Genomic DNA, 14,147 nt, shown 5'->3' with positions numbered 1-14,147 from the left:
AAACGTCTATGTGTTTCCAGTGGGACATTTTCTAGCAATGTTGGCAGATCATTTTGTCGAAACTATGTATTTTGCAGCTGTCTGGGTGCCTTCAATGAAGTGAGGACCAATGAGATGGTTGCCAATTACTCTGCACCATACATTTACATTCCACGGTCACTGCCACTCTACCTGTTGAAGACAGCAAGGATTGTTCATGGACCAGTGATACATGTTTTGTAAATTCACTGCACCGTGGTTTGCGAAAGCTGCTTCATCAGTAAACAGGTAGAACTGCAATGCATTCTCTGTTAATGCCCATTGACAAATTCACTCGATTAATAAAGTCATCTGCATGTAATTGCTGCTGATGCAGTAACGCATGATACGGGTGAAATTTGTGACAATGATGTATGCACATTACACTACTTTGATTCATTGCACTGCCTCTAGCAATGTCATGTGAACTCGTGTGGGTTCACGGAAACAGCAGCTAACACACCAACTGCACCTGCTTCTCCTGTGATGGGTTTGTTATGGACCCATTTACGTATTACAACCGTATCTGCTGCGTACAATTGTTTGTAGACATTTTGAAATGTGCGGTGCATTGGATGATCTCTGTCTGGCTAACTTTCTGCATACAACCTGCAGGCTGCAGCTGCATTTTCTCTACACTTGCCTTAATAAGTATCATCTCTGCCTTTTCAGAGTTAAGAGTAAACCATTTTCACAGTTCTTACAACACTGTTGTACTTGCAACCTTTTTATGTTCCTACTGTGCATACTTCTGTTCTTACTCGTGTACAGTACACTATCACAGACGTCTGGTAACACAATGTACTACAGTTATTCTGAGTACAAGGACTAATTCAGCAAGTGCTACATACAGACACTGAGACAGCTAATCTCATAAACATCATAGTCTTCGTAAATGTACACCTACAGATCTTGTTTGTTAGAACACGTGAGTAAACGTCTGATGTTTCAAGTGTCAACTTTATGTTACAAATTACTCCAGACATACTCAACATTTTACAATGTAACAAATTGCATTGATTAAGTATTTGTTTCTATTTTCAGTTGTGCTAAAAATAACAACAGGTTTTCATTAAAAAATAAAAAAAAACCACACACACATAAGTATGTGTTGAAAATCATACTTCTGTGCATTGCTCAATGGTCTGTATTGACGAATTCCACCAGCCCCTCTCCTCACTTTCGGTCTGTGGAATTGGTTACTCAGTGTTTGTTGTGGTTTGGGCGGTGTTTCCAGTGGTAATGTTAGGTGACTCATCCTGTATAAAATTAAATACTTGTTGTAGAACTCCCACCAGTTCAGTCTGATAAAGTCTCATGCAAAGGAAGTCAAAATAAATGTATCTTAGCTACTAAGCTTGACAGTCAATCAGTTCTGCAGATTGTTAACATGTCGTAACCATGAGATAATGACTGCTTCTATGAATGTTCTTCACACATCGCTTATTGTTTCAAAACCAAGCTACTGTTGTGAAATATGAGGTATCGGGACAGTCCTCTGTTGATTGATCTGCCTCTATTCTTCTGAAGGTTAAATACACTACAAATTCTGACCAGTTCATTTTGCTCAAAAATTTCATCAATGACACTTGTTCCAAGATAAGAAAATTTTAGTGAAAACAATTGTCTTGTGGACTGTCAGCATCCACTCGAAACAAACCTCTTATAATCTACATCATTACACAAATGTTAAGAGAATTGAAAGGACCTCTTCATATTACATAAAGTAATCCTGAGGTCAAATTCCAACAAATTCAAACCAACATCTTTCTTCTGCTATTTTTGCCAATCACAAAATTGCTCTCTTAGCAGTGTATTTAGTGCCACAAAATTTGTTCTGTTATCTCTTCAGAGGTATTATTGTATGTAAATAGTTTTACATGACTGAAGAGCAGAAGTGAACACAAGAGTATTTGGAGAAATGTGGGAGTCCCACTGCTAGTGATCAACTATGTACACTTAAAGTAGAAATAGAAAAAGGGAGAAGACGAAAAGTTCCAGAAGGTGATTATAAAAGGCGGAAGAAATGAAGAAGACTGACATGATGGCACAATTTGTCAAATTAATTTAGCAACCAAACCCAGTTTTGGTGAAAGGTGTAAACACTGTTTTGATATGCTCTTCAAATTAGTCAGTGATTTATGTTCTATATTGTTATTTGTGCAACAATATATTGTAAGAATTAACAAAATGCTTGCCAAATTGGGTAAAATTAATAAAATAATCACCCTCATAGGCATTTTCAATGAGCTGAGATATTGAATGAGTGCCAGTAAATCACATACAGTGATTATATATGGAGTATTCCAAGGCTCAACCTTATAACTGTCATTGTTCCTCATATATGTCTGATCTTCCATCTATTATACAACATGCAGAATTAGTTATTTTTGTGGATGAGACTAGTACTGTAATAAATCCAAGGACACATACAGCAATAGAAGAAATGGTAAACTATGTTCTAACAGTGCCATTGTTTGGTTATCTGTGAGTGGCCTCACTCAATTTTAAAATTCAGTGCTGCGCATCTAAAGAAAGGCGCTACAACAATCACAAGTTTGACAATGCTGAGGAAATAATAAAAATAATAAATAGCCTGGAAACTTCAAAATTTTTGGGTGCACATACTGATGAGTATTTAAACTGGAAAAAGCACTTACAATCACAGAAAACGTTAGGGAGAGAGATATCAGTAAGCTGAGAGATTCTGCATATTTCCATTCAATAATATCACATGGGAAATGTTCTGGGACAACTCAATTTCCCTCCTTAAAGTCTTCATTGCTCAAAAACATGAAAACATGCAGTAAGAATAATATGTGGTGCTCATTCAAGATCCTCCTGTAGACATCTGTTTGAGGAATTAATTAGTTTGACTACTGTTTCACAGTATATTTATTCCCTCATGAAGTTTCTAGTAAATACTACAACACAGCAGTTCAAAAGGAAGAATGATGTACGTAAGTACAATAGCAGAAGGGAAAATGGCATCCATTATGTCACATTAAGGCTTTCTTTAGCAAAAGAAAAACAGGGGTGCAAAAGCTGCAACTAAAATTTTTGATCACTTAGCTAGTGATAAAATGCCTGACAGCGAGCAATGTAAAATCTGAAAATAAACTGAAAAAGTTTCCTCTTGACAACTTATATTCTGTTCAGAAATTCTACCGCTGTAATGTGTAAAAGATTGCTGTAGGAGTTACTGCTGTATATTTAATAATAATAAAACTTACAATGTTCCATATATAGCCATATTTACAAATTCATCTGTGAAGCAATTGCAAAACGATCATTACAATTCATCACACAAATGATTCATGGAACATGATAGTAACTATCTAAGTCACTAAGCAATAAAGTTTAATACTTGACTGCAGGAATAAAACAACATTTGAAATACAAAAATTAAAATAGCAAAAGACAACTCAAGTTTTCAAATCAGATGACAGGTGTGTATTATTTCCTAACTCAACACACGGTTTACAGCTAATGGATGTATGTATTTCAACCATTAAAACAAGAATGGGAAGTACGTGAAAAAATATTTATCCAACTCTGGAAGTAAAACATAAGAAAACTTTGGATTGATACTAAAGGAAGCATGAAAAGCATTTCTGAGCAAACAATACAGAATGGTTTTAGAGCTTCTCAATTGTGTCAATTCAATGTTAAAAATAACTTAGAAAGTAGCTACATAGAATATGGAAAATATCAAGAACTCACCTCCAATGATTTCTAGAAGTACCTGTACTAACAAACTAGTAAATCTTAAAGGTGGTTCACAATTTCTGGAAACCAAAATTTTAGCTGAGAGACTAACTACTGAAAACAATTACGCAAAGGAAAACTGATGTGGGGACAAAGAAGACACCTAGCTTTCCCTAATGTGCTAATTTGGAGTATAGTCCATTGACACTGAAAAATGCTCTTCAGGGGGATATAGCATCGCCTTTCAATAACAATTTCTGAGGCATGGCGGGCATACCATAAAATACAAGATTATGAGAAAAAAGGTAAATTACAGAGGGGGGAGGGGGGGGGGGGGGGGAGTGTGAATCACAAATTGTGAAAAACATAGTGTTAGGGACTTTCACGTTGGCAAAGTTTTACGGTGGCAATCACTATGTGTCAAGGGAGACTTGTCAGATGGAATGAGGAGGAAAGACTGATAATCAGTCTTTCCTTCTCATTCTGTCAGGTTAGTCTCCCCTGACCCGGGGTTCTGGGTGACTTTTCTGAACTTTAGCCCTTTCCTTAAACATCTCCAGTCCTTTTCTTTCAACCCCTCTTCCTTCCTCTCCAACTCTTCTGTCAGGAGAAGGAGCCACTGGCTCCAAAAGCTTGTAAAAGTTAAATCCTTTTGTGTATGTGTGTCCCCCTGCTGCTGCTGCTGCTTTGTGAGTGAATTTTTTATCTATCCATTTATATTGTACTACAATAAAATTGTATTATTTCTCTCACATTTTGTGCTACACAATTCCCCACATCCTAAATACCACAGAATGGTTCCGAATTCTTTAAATAGATGTTCAGCCAACTGTCAATATGTTCAGTAAACTGTCAGTGAGTGGTACATACGGAAATAATACGCAAATGACTGGTGCTACTGTCTTTACCTTCAGTTTTTTTTAATAGACCATGGTACAAATAAATTTATGTGAAAAGTTTCCCAGAATACTTAGTAAAACACACACAATGAAGTTCTAGATTATAAAGAACATTTTTAAGCAATGGGTTGAGAATCAAAAAAGTTACATATGAACTACTCACCATTCTGTTAGACTGGTGTGTTAGTTTATTTTTTTCTTTATGATCAATTTAAAAGTGCACTTAGAAGCAAAATTCATTAATTTCCCCTTGAAACATGATTTTCAAACTCAACTGCTTGCTTTTCCTGGAAAATTTCTATACATCAATTTACCATTTTGGATCTACAATAAAACTGCTGAAGATTAGTAACATTTTATGTTACAACACATCTTAAGTGATTTTCACACAACAGTATATTTACAGTATCACAGAATATATTACACACAGAAAGTATAAATCTAGCAAACATTTGCACAGAGGTCTGAATTTCAAGTTTATGAATTTGACAGTTAAATTGCGTGTTATTTTACTGGATGTACTCAAATCGAGTTATGAAGATCACATCCTAAATCTTGCTTGAAGTTTATGCAATGTTTGCAGAAGTGCTTGGTTTTATCACTTTAGTCGTGGTCCGAAACTTAATTTTCTTTGTGGGTGTTGGACGCTACGTTGAAAGGCAAATACCTCATTAGAATCATTGGGAATATTAAATTAACGAGATTATGCTTTCTAAAATGCGATGCATTGTTTCTTGTAAATTTCAGGAAGGAAATAATATCCCGTTGCTTATGTGACTTTTGTAAAGTTTTACTTCTTGCTGCTTTGCACAAATAGTAGGCGGCAAATGCCAAACTAAATAGAGCCAACGACACGCACACATTCAACAGCAATTTTTCTATTAGGTTATATGTATATTCTTCGCCCGATAACCATTTCGCAAATGATACTGGAAAGAAGTGCTCCATTAACACTGTAGTAGAGGAGTCAAGCAAATTCATTTTGTTGCACAACAACAGAGTGACATAAGATGATGTTAGACCAGTGTAAATTAACAGAATAATGAAGTATGTGATATTTTTCATGCTAATACACGTTCCCAAGAAAAAACAATGATGATCCCGCTCAATAATGCATTTCTTACACACTGAGCAATGGGAGCATTTTATGAAAGAATTCTGACAGCAGCGAGGGCAATACCAAATTCTTTGCATTGTAATGTCTGTGTTCGAAACAAAATCGTGATCATAAAACTTGTTTTCCTCAACATTCTTTTCGCTGTTACTATTCCATGGAGGTGATGAGTTACTGAAGTCGTAATCATCGGAAGCGGCACTCAGTAGTTCCCAACTGAAGTAACTTTTATCTTGACTTCTTGAAGCTGTGCAGTTGCGGTTGCCAAGTAGCAGTGCCAACCAGTTTAAATAGACTTGCAATAGCAACAATGCGAAAACCAAAATACTTTGTCCAGTTTCATCAAGAACTCTAAGCGTCACATACAGAACCCATAATGAAAACAGGACAGTAAATACTGGAAATATCTTCAATATCTGTACACGACTGTCATTCATCCTCGAACTTACTTTCACTACTTCACTGTAGTATTCACTCATTCACTAAACAACGCTCACTACTCTGCCTCACGTCAAGTCGCATGTCTGGCAACGAGCAAAGACTATGTTTGATTTCTCCACTTCAAAAACATCGGTTCAAGTATAGTACATAAACAGTGAAGAAGTTGATTTGGAAATTTAAGTATCAGTGGAAACTGTAGTTATAATTTTACAGTGAAGTCAAACGATTTTATTTCCATACTTTACTACTTGTCTGTCATAACCTGATTGCCCTCGCTATTGACAGTATTCTGTTACATTATGACTGATTTATCTACCCTTTTGCGATCGCTTTCTAGCAAAAAGGGATTGCCAGAACTCATTACTCTGTCAGGTAACTACAAATTATATTACTGTTGCTACAGAGAACGAAAGTCTTTACCACCTTTTCATTTCACTTTGCTATTTTCCGTTTGGTGAAGGAAAAGGGGGAAAGTTATGCGGGTGTCGGCGAGCTGTTTAAAAGTGAAACAACGAAAGCTACTTTAGTATCGTTAAATAGTGAAGAAGTTTAGCTGTTTTCTGTTTCGAAGCAGACGCCTAAAAAATGAGTGGAATGTAGGGATCCAATATTCGTCCGAATACAGATACTTTGTGTGCAAACAATTTACGGAAAAACCATAACGCGAATTAGGTGGAATTAGCGTTAACACAAAACAGAAGCTCACGTGGAAATAATGTTGCTGAGTCGAAACACAAATTATCAGCAAGTAAGGACGTTTTTCTTTGGCGACGAGTGTTCGTTACCGAAAAATCTGCAAGGCTTAATAAAGATTATTTGCGGAATACGACGAGTAAACAAATGACATCAAGGCAGCACGTAAGAAACTGTAATAAAGGGTAATATTCAACCGCATGGCTGCCCGGTTTATCCTTTCCTATCATTTAGTAACCTTGATGCTTTTGAGTTCCCTACGTAAAACAACAACCGCCCCCGTGGCTTAGCATTTCCTCATCAGATGATACATCTGAATTGTGTATCAGATAGTTCCACCAGCCTTTCTCGGACCTCCGTCTTCTAATCCTCCATTGGTTTTCATTTCCTCCGCAGACATCGTTATATTATAGCACAAGATTTGCAACGTTTGCGCTACTGTCAAATGACGAGTCAACTTCTAAGTTATTTTTCTCGTAGGAATGCCCACGGTATTAATGAAGTTCAGTGCACAGTTATTCTCTAATTGTCTTAGATCCAACTGCTTCTGAGTTTATTACACATTTCCACACCAGAATTAATCCGAAGTGATAATACTTTTTCTTATTTCATTCCTGGACAATATTTTTTACTTTTATATGTAGGCCCCCCACTATTATTTATATTATGAGAGCGTTCTACTGTCATTCCACTCTTCAACTGAAGTAAATTATGTCAACTTCCTTCCATACTGATTTCTGTTTTGTTAATCATTTTACATTCAGGCCACGTAAAGGTATTACATAGTGGGGTTTAATGATGCATCTTACTACTTGCCCAGTGTATACATTAAAATTCTGTTTTCCCTACGTGAGATTGACCCAATGGAGTGTTCACATTTGTACAGCGTAATTTAATCACTTAATCACAAACACTTAAATTGTGGTATAAAGTTCAAGAATGTTAACAGCTTTAATTTCTGACAGTCAGTATTAGACCCAAGGTTCATTGTACAATGATACAGAATTTTGGAGCCTAATACAAGAGCAAATATAAGTAAATACTTTTCGATTAATGGAGACAATTCACCAAAAAGCTGAAGTGTTGAGCTGTCGATAGGCACACACAAAAGAAGGAAAACTTTGTAGCTTTACGAGTTATCCTTTGCCTTTTATGGGCTAGAGTAAAACACACGCACTCTCTCTCTCTCTCTCTCTCTCTCTCTCTCTCTCTAAGCCCCTACATGTGCTAGCTGAGCTGACGTAAAAGTGCAAATGCTGTACCTTGGCATGAGGACTGGTTGTCGTGGAGGGTAGTGTCGGATGAGGTGAGTAGAGGGCCAGTGGCAGGAGGCAGGGAGAGGGACTGGGGGTGCTGGCTGGGAATGGAGATCGGAGATGTGGCAGGTACCCTTATTCCACTGTTAAGTTGATGCATTGTTGTTGACCTAACCAATACACGTTCCTCGTCTGGAACTTAGCCGTTGACTGACTGTCTCGGGACCAAAAATCGGGCTCTTATATACAATCACAATAATAGGCACTGAAACTACACATTGTTCAATGTTTAATTCACAGAAATTGCAATTAAAACCTAACTCATTAAATTAACTGAATACATTGAAAACTTACTTCTTTTAATGGTTTCTTCTGCTACAAGTGTTTAGTTTAGCAGAATTATTTGTTTAAATGATGAAATTAACAGAAATAGCTATACAAACAATACTTTTGACACAATTGGTCATTACTTTGGAATTAATTAAGGGTTGCCTTTGCTAACATGTTTTCGAATAGAGCCAAATAAATATTTAAAGAATGTGTTAGTTGTTCCTCCAAATGTTTATAATTATAGAATTTATATTTGTTTATAAATCAACAATAGAATTTAAGTTATGAAACAATTACTGAATTCATCTTATAATGAAAGATATTAACTAGGGATAGTCAAAATGAATTAGAAAATTAATTACATACACAAAAATAAGCACAAAATTAGATCTGGTGCTATACTCTTTAAAACTGAGGGCTAGCATAATCTACATTTCATGAAAATGCAGATTATATTCATGTATGTTAATGGTAATTAATCAAACATGAAAAAATGAATTTTAACGAGGCATGTGGCAAAACAAGAGGAGAAGTAAAAAGATTCCACCTTGCTTCATCACAACCTTTGTCCATGTTAAACCCACTAGCCACCAACAGTACCTGCATTTCGGCAGCTGCCATCCTTTACACACCAAGAAATCCCTCCTATGCAGCCTATCCACCTGTGGACGATATATCTCCAGTGATGAGAACTCCATTGCCCACTATGCTGAATGCCTTGCGAAGGCCTTCACAGACAGGCACTATCCCCCAAACCTAGCCCACAAACTGATTCTCTGTGCTGCATTCTTACACATCCTGAATCCTCACACCACCCCCAAGAATCAGCTATACAGGAACACCTTCCTCATCACGTTGTGTCACCCTGTACTAGAAAAACTGAATGATGTCCTTCAGCAGGACTTTGATTATCTCTCTCTTTCCACCCTGAAATGAAGGACATCTCATCTAAAAGCCTGCCCACACCTCCTAAAGTGCTGTTCTCTTGTCCACCCAACCTACATGACATCCTAGTCCATCCCTATGTCACATCCACTTTCAATCCCTTGCACATTAATCACATTCCTGTGGAAAATGAAGGTGCAAGACCTTCCCAGTCCACCCACGTACTACCTCCTACTCCAGCCCTGTCATAGACTTATCCTACTCCATCAGATACCAGGCTACCTGTGAAAGCAGCTATGTCATGATGAATGACCACAGCCAAACTGTTGCCAAGAACAAACTTGAATACCTGGTGGCACAGCGTGCAGTTGAGCACAATATGCTTGATTTCAATGGCTGCTTCACTGCCTTGTCCATCTGGATCCGTCACTCCACCACCAGCTTCTCTAAACTACACAGGTGGGAGTTATCCTTACAGCACATCCTTTACACCCCTTAAATTATCCTGACCTCAATCTCAGGTAACCCACTGTTCCTGCACCTTCCATCCAACAGTTTCCCCTTCCTCCATCCTGTCACCCCTCCCAATTTATGTCCCCACGTCGCCTTCAACGTGTGCCACTCCCCACCAGCCCTCATAATTGCACATTACTAATCATTTCCTTTCCTGTTCCACTTGCAAATAGACTGAGAGGAAATGACTATCTATGTGCCTCCGTATGAGCCCTAATGTCTCGTATCTTATTTTGGTGGTCCTAATGCAAAATGTATGTTGATGGCAGTAGAACTGTTCTGCAGCCAGCTTCAAGTGCCAGTTCTCTGAGTTTTCTCAATAACGTTTCTCAAAGAGAGCATTGCCTTCTCTCCAGGGATTACCATTTGAGTTCCTGAAGCATCTCTGTAATACAGCTTGTTGTCCAGACCTACCGATAACAAATCTAACAGCGTATCTCTGAATTGCTTTGATGTCTTCCTTTAATCTGACCTGGTGTGGATCCCAAACACTTGAGCTGTAGCTCACACCAGCGTCCTACATGTGGTCTTGTTTAAGGTGAACCACACTTTCCCAAAATGATCCCAGTAAACCGAAGTTGACCATTTGTCTTCCCTGCTACTGTCCTCACATGCTTCTTCCATTTCATATCACTTTGAAATGTTATGTCCAGATTTTTAAACAATGTGACTATGTCAAGCAGGACACTAGTAACGCGGTATCTGAATGTTATAGGTTTGTTTTTCCTACTCATCCATATTAAATTACGTATTTCTACATTTAAAGCTAGCTGTCATTCATCACAGCAACTAGGAACTAGGTCTGAGTCATCTAGTATCTTCCTAAACAGTCACTCAACTTTGACACCTTCCCATACAACACATAGTCATCAGCAAACAACTGCAGATTGCTGCTCAACCTGTCCACCAGATCATATATGTATATAAAAAATAGTAGTGGTCCTATCACGCTTCGCTGGGACACTCATATCAGTACCCATGTCTCTGATTAACAATCTCCATTTAGGACAACATACTGAGTTCTATTACTTAAGAACTATTCAGGGCACTTGCACATCTGAAACTGTATTCCATATTCTCGTATCTTTGTTAACAGTCTCTAGTGTGGAACTGTGTCAAATGCTTTTGGTAAATCTAGAAATATGCAATCTTCTTGTTGCCTTTCATTGGTAGTTCAAAGTATATCATATGAGAAAAGGGTAAGCTGAGTTTTGCATGAGTGATGTTTTCTAAAACAGTGATGATTCATGGACATAAACATTTTAGTCTCAAGGAAATTTGTCTGTAATTTTGTGGGTCCTGTCTTTTACCCTTCATATATACAGGAGTCAACTGCAATTTTTTTTTCCAGTTATGTGGAACTTTGAGCCGGGCAAGAGATTTATGATAAATACAGCCTAAGTAAGGGGCCAGTGCCGTCGAGTATTCTTTGTAAATCCAAATTTGGATTGCATCAGGACCTGGTGACTTACTTGTTTTCAACTCTTTTAGTTGCGTCTCTATGCCAGGAATGCTTATTGCTGTGTGTGATGGTCAAACGACAGTGTGTGTGTATGATTCTCCTGCATGAATGAGTTCTTAAATGCAAAATTTAAAACTTCAGGTTACTTTTTGCTCTCTTCTACTGCCACACCAGATTGGTCTAAGAGTGAATGGGTGGAAGCTGTAGGTCTGTTTAGGAATTTGACATAGGACCAGAATTTTCTTGAGTTTTCTGCCAAATCTTTTTGAAAGTAGAATGGTAGTAGTTGTTGTATGCTTTATGCATAGATCTTTTCACAGGTGCATGAATTTCTACTATTCTTTGCCTGTCATCATTTGTACATTCTCTTTCCAGTGGAGAGTGCAACAATCTAGTTCCCTCAGCATTTTCCAAATGTTATTGTTAAACCACAGTGGGTTTTTCTGTTCTTAATCCACTTACTAGGGACATACTTCTCAAGTGCACGATTTACAATCTGTCTGTACTTTGCTCATATTTCCTTTACACCCATCGCACTAGAACTAAATGATGTTAATTCATTGTGTAAGTGATATGCTAACAACTGCTAATCTACCCTTTCTAGCAGAAACACTCTCCTAGCTTTCTAAACTGATTTGTTAACTTCAGTAGCCATAGCCTCCATGATGACATCATGATCACCAATCCCTGTCTCTCAACTGACGCCATCGATAAGGTCTGGCCTGTTTGTAGCTGCAAGGTGTAAGATATTTTGTTGCTTGTGGGCTGCCAAACTAGCTGCTCAAGACAGTTATACACACATGTTAAATGAAGGGATGACTAGTGGTTCATTGTGGCCTTGTTGAAGGAACCATCCCTGCACTGAAATGATTTAGGAAAACTATGGAAAACCTAAACAAAGATGACTGGACAGGGCAAGCTCCATCCTCCTGAATAAGAGTCCAGCATCGTCACAACTGTGCTGCCTCATTTGGTTGGTCACTACTGTTCAGTTGATAGTTGTTTTGCAGACCATCATTAAGGTAGCCATCCCATATTTGAGAAGTTTACAAATGGACTGTTTGATCATAATGCCTGAAAGCTTATTTCAATATCTTCAGTGCCCCTTATAGTGCATCTGAGCCCCAGGAGGGAATAATTATAAAACAAACAAAACACATAGGTGATTGGCTGGAGGAATAATAATATTAGAGATAATGCTAATCCAGAGTACAATTTATTTTCAAACAACATACCAATCATTTTTGAATAAGTATTCCCCAAAGAAGTTGTCTGAGTCTAAGCCAGGCAGTCTTAAAAGGTCACCATTAAAAAAAAAAGTTATAAAATATCTTGTCGGCTGAAGAAATGTAACTATACTTAAGCATCATAGAATTTTACACACATCAAAAAATGTTTTGCATTACCCCGGTTCCCAGAACTCATGAAGATAGATGTTGACTGTGGATATTGATAGACGTTATCAGTAGATATTGTATCACAGACACAGTCCCTTTGACTGTTCAGAGATGCAACTAAACCCATCCAAAGAGGTAAACAACCATGCATGAGCAGTGCGTATTAGACAGAGGGGGTCTGACAGCTGATCATTTCCAGTCATTCCACCAGGAAGGAGGTACATGGCTCGTGTTGTCTGTAGTTCAACCATGCCTGGACGGTGAATACCGCAGTTCGATCGCATCTGCATTGTTACTTTGTGCCAGGAAGGGCTCTCAACAAGGGAAGTGTCCAGGTGTCTCGGTGTGAACCACAGCAATGTTGTTCAGACGTGGAGGAGAAACAAAGAGACAGGAACTGTCGATGACATGCCTCGTTCAGGCTGCCCAAGGGCTACTACTGCAGTGGATGATCACTACCTACGGATTATGGCTCAGAGGAACCCTGACAGCAATGCCACCATGTTGAATAATGCTTTTCGTGCAGCCACAGGACGTCGTGTTATGACTCAGACTGTGCGCAATAGACTCCATGATGTGCAACTTCACTCCTGACGTCCATGGCGAGGTCCATCTTGGCAAACACGACATGATGAAGTGTGGTACAGATGGGTCCAACAACATGCCAAATGGACAGCTCAGGATTGGCATGAAGTTCTCTTCAACGATGAGTGTTGCATATGCCTTCAACCAGATAATTGTCAGAGATGTGTTTGGAGGCAACCTGGTCAGGCTGAACGCCTTAGACACACTGTCCAGTGAGTGCAGCGAGGTGGAGGATCTGTGCTGTTCTAGGGTGGCATTATGTGGGGCTGACGTATGTCACTGGTGGTCATGGCTGTACGATACGTGAATGCCATCCTCCGACTGATAGTACAAGCATATCGGCAGCGTATTGGTGAGGCATTTGTGTTCACAGATGACAATTTGCACCCCCACATGCACATCTTGTGAATGACTTCCTACAGGACAACGACATCGCTCGACTAGAGTGGCCAGCATGTTCTGCAGACATGAACCCTATTGAACGTGCATGGTATAGATTGAAAATGGCTGCTTATGGATGGTGTGACCCACCAACCACTCTGAGGGATCTATGCCGAATCGCCGTTGAAGAGTGGGATAGTCAGGACCATCAATGCCTTGATGAACTTATGGATAATATGCCATGACACATACAGGCATGCTTAAACGCAAGAGGATGTGCTACTGGGCAATAGAGGTACCAGTGTGTACAGGAATCTGGACCACCACCTCTGAAGGTCTCGCTGTATGGTGGTACAACATGCAATGCGGGTTTTCATGAGCAATAAATAGTGTGGAAATGATGTTTATGTTGATCTCTATTCCAATTTTCTGTACAGGTTCCAGAACTGTGATGCAAAACTTGTT

The 14,147-nt window shown here is 38.6% G+C and overlaps 2 protein-coding genes and 1 long non-coding RNA gene across 8 annotated transcripts in view; 1 reads left to right on the top strand and 2 right to left on the bottom strand.

Annotated features, from left to right (window-relative positions):
- The window catches only part of LOC124774149 (putative ZDHHC-type palmitoyltransferase 2), a 34,790-nt gene extending 28,322 nt beyond the window's left edge, over positions 1-6,468 (bottom strand). For all 3 annotated transcript variants that reach the window (XM_047249459.1, XM_047249460.1, XM_047249458.1), the window contains exon 1: positions 4,789-6,468. In XM_047249459.1, the coding sequence (XP_047105415.1) occupies positions 5,247-6,218 (972 nt within the window). In that variant the 5' untranslated portion in view covers positions 6,219-6,468 and the 3' untranslated portion in view covers positions 4,789-5,246. The remainder of the gene's footprint in view (positions 1-4,788) is intronic.
- Positions 4,630-6,583, bottom strand: LOC124774186. The gene is made up of 2 exons (XR_007015183.1): positions 6,497-6,583; positions 4,630-4,912 (listed from the first exon to the last, which is right to left on the bottom strand). It is a non-coding gene; the product is annotated as an uncharacterized LOC124774186 (long non-coding RNA).
- LOC124774108 overlaps positions 6,048-14,147 on the top strand; it is a 261,535-nt gene continuing 253,435 nt past the window's right edge. For 2 of the 4 annotated variants that reach the window (XM_047249457.1, XM_047249455.1), the window contains exon 1: positions 6,055-6,552. In XM_047249457.1, the coding sequence (XP_047105413.1) occupies positions 6,480-6,552 (73 nt within the window). In that variant the 5' untranslated portion in view covers positions 6,055-6,479. Of the gene's footprint in view, positions 6,553-14,147 lie in introns of all 4 variants that reach the window. The other 2 variants (XR_007015127.1, XM_047249456.1) reach the window with 2 other exon arrangements.

This window comes from Schistocerca piceifrons, chromosome 2, assembly GCF_021461385.2.
Source record: "Schistocerca piceifrons isolate TAMUIC-IGC-003096 chromosome 2, iqSchPice1.1, whole genome shotgun sequence".
Lineage (NCBI taxonomy): Eukaryota > Metazoa > Arthropoda > Insecta > Orthoptera > Acrididae > Schistocerca > Schistocerca piceifrons.
Note: the sequence above shows the minus strand (reverse complement) of the source record. Positions and strands in the feature narration are given on the sequence as shown.